This window comes from Catharus ustulatus, chromosome 24, assembly GCF_009819885.2.
Source record: "Catharus ustulatus isolate bCatUst1 chromosome 24, bCatUst1.pri.v2, whole genome shotgun sequence".
Taxonomy (NCBI): domain Eukaryota; kingdom Metazoa; phylum Chordata; class Aves; order Passeriformes; family Turdidae; genus Catharus; species Catharus ustulatus.
The window spans coordinates 8,039,167-8,049,512 of NC_046244.1; the positions used below are offsets into that span (position 1 = coordinate 8,039,167).

Genomic DNA, 10,346 nt, shown 5'->3' on the forward strand with positions numbered 1-10,346 from the left:
TTACTCACAGGTTCTCCAGGCTGGTTTTGAATGTTCTTTCTTGCATCTGTTTCAGTGAAACTCTGATGGCTTCTCTCTTTACTGGGCTCTTTTCCAGGCTGGCAGAGTTGGGAAGAGGGCTCCATTTTTCAAGCTTGCACGTAGATGACCTTGATCCTGACCTGGAATTTACTGCAGCATGTGCTCTCCAAGTCCAGTGCAGAGTGGGGAGGGAACATGGGGGAAATGCCATTTTTGGGGATCTTGCAGCCTGTTCTGGCTGTTTTGCACAAGAATAGAATTGAGAACTAGTTCTAACTAACAACTAAAAAATCTGCTTTGGGAACCACTGAGCTAAAGCTGAAACACTTTATTTCTGAAGATAATAACTAGTTTGTTTTTTTTTCCTTCTGCTTTCCTATGAACAGCAATCGAGTAACTGGGATCTATGAACTGAGTTTATGCAAAATGGCAGACACAGGAAGTCCAGGTAAGCAGTGACTGGGTGTTCCAGTGATAAATAGGAAATACTGCAGAAAATTTCTCAGTCAGAATGGAGTAAACATTTCTGTCCTGATCAGAAGCAGTTCCTGTGTTTCATAGGAGCAATGTTACATTGATATTCCATAAAATACTTACTCAGGCTTTTACTTTAGACTCAGATCTGTTCACCATTGGTGAACAAGGATTCAGTGATGTTTTCTGACCTGGGTAACTCAGGACACTGAGCACACGTACCTGAGTCTTAGGGGCACAATCCATGGCTCATAACTCACAGCTGGGACTGGGTTTGGAGCAGTGGAGCTTTTTGCTGTATTTTGAAGATGTTGCTGATTTCTGCTGCCAACTTCACCACTTGGAAGGAATGTAGTTCATGGGGTATCTGTGTATTTTTATTTGAAGATGTAGAAACTGAAGTCCTTGTGTTGAATTAGACTGATCAGGAGTTTGCATTATGTCAATAGAAAATCTGAAAGAAGTAAAAAAGCTGGGCTCAGTCAAATATCTTTGGTTGTGTATTTGCAGGTAATGAAATCCTTTGTTGTGTATTTCCAATCAAACAGCAGAAGTGCTGGTTCTTTGCAAGTTGCTGATTGTCTCTTAGTGACACCCCTCTGGCTATGGTTTTAACACATCTGTTGTTTTTTACTGCTCAGGAATGCAGAGGAGGAGGAGGAAAGTCCTGGATACTTCTGTGGCCTATGTGAGGGGAGAAGAGAACCTGGCAGGTTGGAGGCCCAGGGGTGACAGCCTCATTTTAGAGCATCAGTGGGAACTGGAGAAACTGGAGCTGCTGCATGAGGTGAGTAAAGAGATCCAAGTCAGGATTTAAATAAATTCTCCTGGCAGAAAAGATACAAAGTGTGTGACTGGCAGCTGAGTAGAGTCTTCAGCTCAGAATCTCAGTGTATTGAACAAAGGGAAATTGAATTTCAAGTGCCACTGTAAACTCCCTTCCCAGGGGAAGGTGACTGGTGTGAATAGTGAAGGACTCTTAATTCAGTGTCTGTGAACCCGGCACCTTCCTGGAGCCGGCGATGCCGATTGCTTTTCTTTCTAGGTGGAAAAAACCCGACATTTTCTTCTGCTTCGTGAGAAGCTTGGTGACAGCATCCCCAAGTCCCTGAGTGACTCCTTGTCTCCCAGCCTGAGCAGTGGAACCCTCAGCACCTCCACCAGCATCTCCTCCCAGATTTCAACCACGACCTTCGAGAGCGCGGTGACGCCCAGCGAGAGCAGCGGCTACGACTCGGCCGACATCGAGAGCCTGGTGGACAGGGAGAAGGAGCTGGCCACCAAGGTATGGCCCAGGGCAGCCATCCTGCTGGGGCTGGGCTGCCAGAGGGGATGACAGCTCAGTCAGGAACTCCTCACCTAGCTTGGTGAATACCCAGCACTGTGGGAGTTACATTTTAGCTCCTTGGTTAGTGAAGTAAGCCCCTCTCACCAGGCAGTGCTGCTGGTTGTATCTGTGTGCTGGGCTGTGCCTGTATCTCATTCCCCTGTGGTAATGGTTCTGTAAAAACTTCCTAATTTTATCAAGTGAGTTTACTATTCCCCTCTTCTGTGATTTTTCATAGAAGTTTAGAATTTGTTTTTTCTTCCATGAGCTGCCAAGTGTGTCTTGGCAAATCACTTCTTCTGTTCAAATTTCTCTGAAAATCTTATATTTAAAATTTTGTATTTTAAAATTCTCTGTGTCTCATTTGTTTCCCCTCCCCCCTTTAGTGTCTGCAGCTTCTTACTCATACCTTCAATCGGGAATTCAACCAGGTGTACAACAGCATCAGTGATTGTAAGGTAAATGCTTCCTGTAGTATTTAATTGTGATACACTCTATCTGTAGTACAACAGCAGCATGTTTGTGGGTCATGGAATCTGCTGATACTATGAAAATATAAACCACTTTATATTAACTCATGATTTTTTATTTTCAGTCCACTGGAAGCATTTGGCTATCAGCATCAGATTCCAAAGGCTATGGCAGGAATTGGAAGTGGTGGGGACTTGGACTGTAGTACAGTTCCCAGTTTATTAGCAGGCTCCCACTGTCTTTCCCTGCATACACTCTCCCTGTGTAAAAGGATAAATCAGCTCTTAAAAATTCTACCTGTAGGCAAAGGGAACACCAGGTTTCAAACTGGATGATGTTTTATCCACTGAGGAAGTCAGAGTGTGAATAATCACAAGTGTGGGACGTTGATAATAACAAGCTCTGTGTGCACAAGTGCTGCTGTATTTCTGCCCCCAGATGGGTTTGTGGTGGTTTGGTGAAGATTTGCCTACTGAGTAGGGGAGCAGCTGATGAAAAAGCCTTTCTGTTGTCTGGGCCTTCCCTGCTGAAGGGCATTTTCAGCCAGGAGTGAGATCAGCTGCAGCCCAGTCCTGAGAGTCTCTGCCTGTGTTTTGTCCTTGCAGCTCTCAGACATTTCTCCCATCGGGCGGGACCCGTCCGTGTCCAGTTTCAGCAGTGCAACCCTCACCCCCTCCTCCACCTGCCCTTCTCTGGTGGATTCCAGGTGCAATTCAGTGGATCAGAAGTAAGTGTAATGTTTTAAAAGGAAATCATCTCTTTTCAGTGCTTCACAGATCTCTTTGCTGTTTTCTGATTTCCTCATTTCTTCCTTTTCCCTGCTTTCAGTTATTTCTCTGTACAGCCCCCTTGCCTTACTTCTCTGCACAATTATTTTTATCCATTTTGTTCTTTTGAAGTGTTTTTTTCCCCCTTTGTTGGGGGAACAGTCAGATGCTTGTCATTCCAGTGACCAGTGCATCTACAGTGTGCAGAGCCTACAAGTTTTTTCAGAGGTCTGTTGAAAAGCTCTACTAATAACAACCCAGAATAAACCAGTTTGGCCATTAATCTCTGTTTATCTTTCTCAGCTGTATCCACTCAAGATATTTTTGATGAAACTGGGAGTAACTTTGTAGTGAAAGACATAATTTGTACCTTCTCAGTTCAATATCCCTGAGGGAGAAGTGCTGAGGAAGTAGAACATTTTACATCAAACTAGTAGGAAGTGTATCTGTGTTGTGACTTTGTTTAGCAGGAGAAACAAGGTAGAACTTACTAGCAGTTATTATAAATTTTATTCCACAGATATCAAGGGAAAATGCTATTTGATATTGTACTAAAGGATCCCAATGTCCTCCAGTAAATCTGGGCTGGAGGATGGAGCCTCAAGCTGGCCTGTAGATGCAGTTTAAATTCCATTGTCACACTGTCACAGGATTTATTTTTTTTCCCTGCTTGTTTTAAAGGACACCAGAAGCAAATTCTCGTGCCTCTAGTCCCTGTCATGAGGTGGAACAGTTCCAGATAATTCCTGCAGTAGAAACTTCTTATCTTGCCAGAGCTGGAAAGAATGAGTTCCTAAACCTTGTTCCTGACATTGAGGAAATCAGACCAGGGTGAGTTTTTTTATTGCTGTGTGATTGTGGCTTCCTGAGAACCATCCCAAGGGCTTCCTGAGGTTTGTTGGTTCTGTGCCTCGTTTGAAGAAGGAAAATGAAGAGGTGATAGCAGAGCTGCAGAGTCTGTGATGGGTTGGGGAAGGTTTGATCTTTGCAGGGTTTGTCCCTTACATCTGCCTAATGAACAGGACTTCCAGTGACTCAAATGTGATGTTTGTTGTCATCAAACCATGGCTGAGTTCACTGAAGCAGAGTTCTCTGGGGACCTTCTTTTCTTCAGACTTTGGCATAGTTGTTGAAATCCAGCTTGTTTTAGAACTTTTTCAGAATACTGCTGCAGACAAAATGTGTTAAGGACCAAGTGTCTTACACAGTGTTTAGCAGTTAATAGGGATACTCAGGGGGAAATCTATTTCTGTTTTGATGTGGGTTTGTTTTTCCAGCTCTGTGGTGTCAAAGAAAGGATACCTCCACTTCAAGGAGCCACTCTCCAGCTCCTGGGCCAAGCACTTTGTGGTGGTTCGCCGTCCCTACGTTTTTATTTACAACAGTGACAAAGATCCTGTAGAAAGAGGACTCATAAACTTATCCACAGCTCAGGTGGAATACAGTGAGGATCAACAGGCAATGGTAAAGGTCAGTCTGAGAGCTGTTGTTTATTTATCCATAAAGCAAGAACTTTACAAGTAGCAGTGCATCTGTACCATTGTGTATGTCATCTCTGGTCTGAGGAAAATGGATCTGAGTTGTGGAGAATTGAGGATCCTGCCCACAAAGTTCCCAGTTTGTTCAGGGTTTTTTATGGTTTTGGACACAGTTGTACCAGAGAGTGACCCTGGCTGCTGTCACACATCAGATCAGCTTTTGGGAGCATGTGTTGCTGCCATCACATTGTATGTTTTGTATGGGTTTTTTGGGCTTAAATATTTTGTTTGTTTTAAAAACAAAACCCCACAAAACAACACATACAAACATCCTGCAAGGAATCAAATGAACTCTACTGGTCCAGCAGTTAGGACTCTGTTTTGTAGAAGATAATGACTAATAAATCCTGGAAATCAGTGAAACATAAGTGAAAGAGGGATGTGATGGAGCAGATTCTCTCAGAGGGGAAATGTGCATCAGCCTCTGTGCTTGTAGGCTTTGTGTTTCAGGTTGTCCTTCATGTTGCAGACACCCAACACGTTTGGAGTGTGCACCAAGCACCGTGGGGTGCTGCTGCAGGCCATCAATGACAAGGACATGAATGACTGGTTGTACGCCTTCAACCCTCTCCTCGCAGGCACAATTCGGTAAGAGCAGCTCCTGGGACAGGGCTGGGCACAGATTTGAGTCTTGTTCTGAGGAATTGGACAAGCTGTGGGAACTGCAGGAGAGTAGGCAGAAAACCCCCCCAGACATTCAGAAAACAAACCAGCCCTGTATTTCAGGAACTGCAGGGGCTGTTGTTTTGGCTTGTGACGTTCTGAGCTGCCATGCCCAGTCAGAACATGTGTGGGATGCTACATTTGTGGACAACAAGATGGTTTCCTTGTATTGCCATTTTACAAATTTATAGTTTCTTACTTTCTCTGTGCGGGACTACCTTTTTAGGTTCTTGATTTTGACCTAAAGCAGAACCTACATTCCCTTTTTATAATTTCTCTGCAGCCTTTCCATTATCATAGACAGCCCCTGCTTGCTGGACAGGTCTTACTCCACTGCAGTAGCTCTTCCTTTCAGCAAAAAACCCCAAAAACCCCCCAAAACCCCCAAAAACCAAAGCTGTTACCATACATAATCAAATAATTTCTGAACAGTGCAGCCCTTAAATGATCCCTTCTCCCCTTAAAGAAGCAGAGCAGAGAAATGAGAATTCTTTCTCATTACAGCCCTGGATGCATTTTACTTTCTTAACATATGGAGTAAACTAGAACTGTACCACAGGATTAAAAGAAAAAAAAAGTGGATAAACTTTGGGGAGAGGGAAAAATAAACTTTCAGAATTCACCAACTGCTTTTTCCCTTTTTTCTGTTCAGGTCCAAACTGGCTCGAAGGCGCACGGGCCAGATGAAGTACTGAGTCCATGCAATGTTCTCATCTGTCCTCCCACTCACCTGCCATAGATAGTGTTACCTCTCATTTCTCTTTGTGATTCTTGATGGTTTCTCTTGTATGTAATCCTGTGGCTTTAACATCCCCCACCTTCCCCACTCCTTCAGCACATTTTCTAGTATCCTAACCCTTCCTTGTTTCTTTTCATCCATACCAGAATTGTACTAGTAGCATGTGGCCAAACAAAAAGAGAAAGGAAAAAAAAAATCAAAAAACTCGAGTGATTATGCACGACTCTAAAAAGAAAAAAAAAATATTTTTTTTCCCTATAACAATTGTTTTCCCATTTCAACTGACCTGTTGGTGTCTGTCCCACTGCCCACTGTCTGTCTAGACTGCTACAGGGTTTTCATTCAATCTGTGACTTGGCAGTGGTCATTGGTTCCCTCAGGGCAAAGTTCCAATGCCAGGGAAAGATAAATTGTTTAATGAGACATTACCCAGCCAGGAACTGCAATGGCTCCTCAGGCTTTCTGGATCCAGCCTCGAAGTTACGCTCTGTGGAAAGCTGATATTGGACAAATCTATCTGGGCAGACTGGATTTTGGACTTTGTGCAACTTCTGAGTTTCCAGGGTGCAGCAGGCTAAGGCATGAGCTAGGAAAAGTTAGGGAACAAACCAGGAGGGGCTGGCTAGAGCAATCTGCCTTTAAACTCTTGCTGTGGGGTTGCAGGTGAACACTGCTTGGCTTTAGCTCTTTCCCAGAAGAGTTTCCATCAGCACTCACTCCTCAGCCTCCAGCTGAGCTGAGCAGACTGTGCTGGTATGAGGGAAATAGACCACAGACTGAAATACGAGATAAAATCCCCAAAATTTCAGATGCTCGAGCTGTGTATTTGACAGATGGAGAGTGTTAAATGGAAATGAAAGTGCAGTTGGTCCCTGGATCACCATGGAGGGCAGACCCCCTCTTCCTCCTCCAGTCCTGACTTCCAGGTTCTGCAGGAACAGTTCTCACCTCTCTGGAGGAGATTCAGGGCTCCCTTGGCTGTCTCAGGGTAGCAGCTCTGCAGCATTGTTCCCTTACCTGAAATGCTTCCACATCACCCACCTGTCCATGGAGCATCCAAGGTCTGTGGAACAGCACCTGCAGTGTTCTCCAGGGAGCTGCAGGACACTTGCAGTTCCTTTTGAAGTAACTGCTGAGTGTCTCCTCATTTCCCTGCTGCAATTGTCATCAGCTAAACCCCACTGTCTTCAGAGTTAATCCTTCCTGGGGAATAGAGCAAGTGGATTCTGGTCCTGTTCTTGACCTACAGTAAGTTCTTGTGGCCAAAGCTTTGGTCCTTGCCCAAGAAAGAAAAGCAGAATGAATTTCCTTTTGGGGAACTGAACTCCTCTCTCTGAGTCAGGTGTTAGGGAGTTGGGTGTGTGTCCTTTCCTGCTGGGTTATCCCTTCTGCTGTAGCTTGGGCTGACAGGGCTGGCTGTGGTCTGGCAGTGTTCTGGGTTTCATCTGAGGCTCCAGCCCAGGAGCTCGTTTGGGTTCAGGTCACGCCCGGGAGTTCTGTGGCCACGTGTGTGGGACTGGAACCTGTTGGCAAAGGGCTTTGCTGTGTGGGGTCTGTGCTTTGGGGGTCTGTGCTTTGGGGGGTCTGTGCTTTGGGGGTCTGTGCTTTGGGGGGTCTGTGCTTTGGGGGTCTGTGCTCTGGGGGTTCCATCATTCAGGAGAGTGCAGTGCACAGTGAGACCTCCCAACAGCCTGCAAGGCAAAGCAGCAGGGAGAGGGAGCCTGACCCTGCCAGGACAGATCTTTACAGGTCTCAAGGGAGTTCTCAGGCTGAATGGTGTGCTCATGCTGTCTCTGTTCTCAGATTTATTTCAGAACTGGAAGCCAGAGTGAGGGAGCATCCTGGGGACCCAGGAACGTGATAGGGATGGGGTTTTTTGTTTTTGGTTTTTCCTTCTGTTTTTGTCTTGTTTAACTGTGTGTGACTCTTAGTACAGTGATGATATTCCTTTGTTATGCAATGATGATAAAGCACTTCCAGTGTGTGGATAAAGCTGCTTGTCCTGCACGAGGGCTCCTCACACTGCAGCTAAGCTGATCTCAAGAATTAGGTTAATTCTAAGCATTAAGTTATTGCTGCCATCACCACTATAATGACAGTGGAACCTCTGAGGAGATGGAGTGATTGAGGTGGTGGTAGGTTGTGACACACTGAGGGCATTTTAACTTTCATCTGTTTCTTTTTTTTTAACTAGAAGTAAACTAGTTTTCTAAGTCTTTGCTTTGGATAAGCCAGAGGATGAACCAAGTGGATTTAGGCATTGCACAAATCATGATTGAGGGATCTTCCTTCAAAAGCAGGAAGAGACAGATGCATATTTTATACAGAGCTTGAAGTGTTTCAGTTGTTGCATAAATGTCATTCTTCTTCCTTAAAACTCCAAGCAGCTTCTGGTGACTTGAGGTCTGAGTGGATAACAGATCATCAGAAGAGCACAAGTCTTGTTTTAAGCATCAGCATCTCTTAAAGCTGCGTAATCTGTGGCAAACCAGGTCCTTGTTGTGTGAGTTCAAATGGGTATTGATGTTTTCAGGTCTGGCACAAAGGCAAAGTTTTTCTGCAATTACTGAAGCCTGCTTTGAGACATTTGGGTTTCCCTACTTTAAACTGGACTGAAACCAAAACAAGTTGTCTTCAAGGAGATAACAAACCAAACAAATAAACAAAAAAGTGAATTTCCATTCACTTCAAAGCTTAGCCCAGTTAGAAATTTCTTTTGGAAGCAGACTGAGGAAGGCAGAATGTGCTGAGTTGCCTTGTGGTGACAAGTGCCCGTTGTTGGCCACCTGCTGTGTGTGTGCAGTCCCAGGGTCAGGCAGCTCTGGGGACTCGGCCTCTGCAGAGGAGGCTCCTGCTGGGGCTGCCAGCCCACAGGACACACACTGCGGGGAGCCCGGGCGTTCCCTGGGGAGAGCCCGCAGCACTCTGCTGTGTTTGGGTTTTTATGTTGGAAGGAGAAAAACTGTCCCTTTTGTCCATTGAAAATTATGTTGGATCATGCTGGGTATTTTAAAGTTAAGCTAAACCTCCTATACTGTTTTAGAAATGCACTTTAAGTCCGTTTTTAAAGAAGATTCCTGTACTCTGAAGAGAAGGGAGTTCTATTTCCAGACTGCTGAGAAAAGGTTTTTTTGTCAATGTCTAATAGTCCTTATTACTGATTAGCATGGTATTTCAAAGCAAAGACTTTACTTTTTGCTGCTTGTTACCTAATTTACAGGGATTTAATTTTATGTAATGTATTGTATATTTATACATCTGTAATTAATTGCACATTAGATAAGAGGATGAGCTCTGGTCTAACAGGCACTGCCTGCAGTGGGGCTGGGCTGGGATTGCTGGAGATGCTGAGCAGGGAGGGTCCTGCTGCTGGCAGGGTTTGCTGCTGTCCCCACGCGGGGCTGGCGTGGGCATCTCTCTGTTGTGGTTACTCACCAGTCTGTGCTCTGGCTGTAGTGTCTGTAGCAGGATGTATTAACTTCGTGCTTCCTTGTTTAAAAACATCTGTTCAAGAACAGGACTGACTTTTGTTCAGAAGGCCATTTATGTGTTCTGTGTATTTGAAATCAAAACTAGTCCAACACTAACCAGATGATTGTGTCCAATGTTATTTGGAACAGGATTTAAATTGCTGGGATCAGCTGTGTATTCAGAAAACTGGTGTGGAGCTCCCAAGTCTTCAGTTGTTAATGTTGCCCCTGAGCAGTGCTGAATTCACCTCCTGCTTGCCTGGAGCCAGGGACTGGAGGCAGAGGGAGTCCTGAGTGATCAGCACTTGCCAGGATCAGCTCTGAATTTCCCACTTTGCTTGTTCATACTTCATGTGCAGTTGGTTTTGGCTCCCGAATTTGGCCGTCAGACGTGCTCTGCACTGGAACACATCCCTGGGAATTGCCTCTGTGCACAAGGTACACGCTGTGTAAGTGGCCTTCTCGAACAAATCTCTTTGCAAACTGATTTCATCCCAGCGAAGGAGTGTATCAGCAACACTGTACATTAATTTCAGGTTTTCATTTTCTTATTTTATTTTGTAAATATATCAGATATTTGGAGCTTGAGTATACAAAATGTAAATATAGTTCATGTATTTGTACTAATTCTGACCCATTTGCTGTATAGCCTTAGGTGTGCAATGCAGATATCTAACTGTGTATGGTAACCTTGCACCACTGAATTGTTAGTGAACGAGGTGAAACAATAAAGGTACAACCAGTGCATTAGCAGATAGAATGTGTGCTCCTGTCAATATCATTTAATTACTCGTATCTTATGTCGATTATGTTTTTATACCTGTGCTGAGCAAGCCGATGCTTTCATGAGAAGAAATTTATTTCAACTGTTCTTGA

At 44.5% G+C, this 10,346-nt stretch overlaps 1 protein-coding gene across 8 annotated transcripts in view; it reads left to right on the plus strand.

Annotated features, from left to right (window-relative positions):
• KIF1B (kinesin family member 1B) overlaps positions 1 to 10,230 on the plus strand; it is a 77,339-nt gene extending 67,109 nt beyond the window's left edge. For all 8 annotated transcript variants that reach the window (XM_033079323.1, XM_033079329.1, XM_033079326.1 and 5 more), the window contains 9 exons: positions 408 to 469; positions 1,137 to 1,282; positions 1,541 to 1,780; positions 2,209 to 2,280; positions 2,899 to 3,020; positions 3,742 to 3,891; positions 4,338 to 4,530; positions 5,068 to 5,186; positions 5,914 to 10,230. In XM_033079323.1, coding sequence (XP_032935214.1) covers positions 408 to 469; positions 1,137 to 1,282; positions 1,541 to 1,780; positions 2,209 to 2,280; positions 2,899 to 3,020; positions 3,742 to 3,891; positions 4,338 to 4,530; positions 5,068 to 5,186; positions 5,914 to 5,956 — 1,147 coding nt within the window. In that variant the 3' untranslated portion in view covers positions 5,957 to 10,230. The remainder of the gene's footprint in view (positions 1 to 407; positions 470 to 1,136; positions 1,283 to 1,540; positions 1,781 to 2,208; positions 2,281 to 2,898; positions 3,021 to 3,741; positions 3,892 to 4,337; positions 4,531 to 5,067; positions 5,187 to 5,913) is intronic.
• Positions 10,231 to 10,346: the final 116 nt, after the last annotated feature.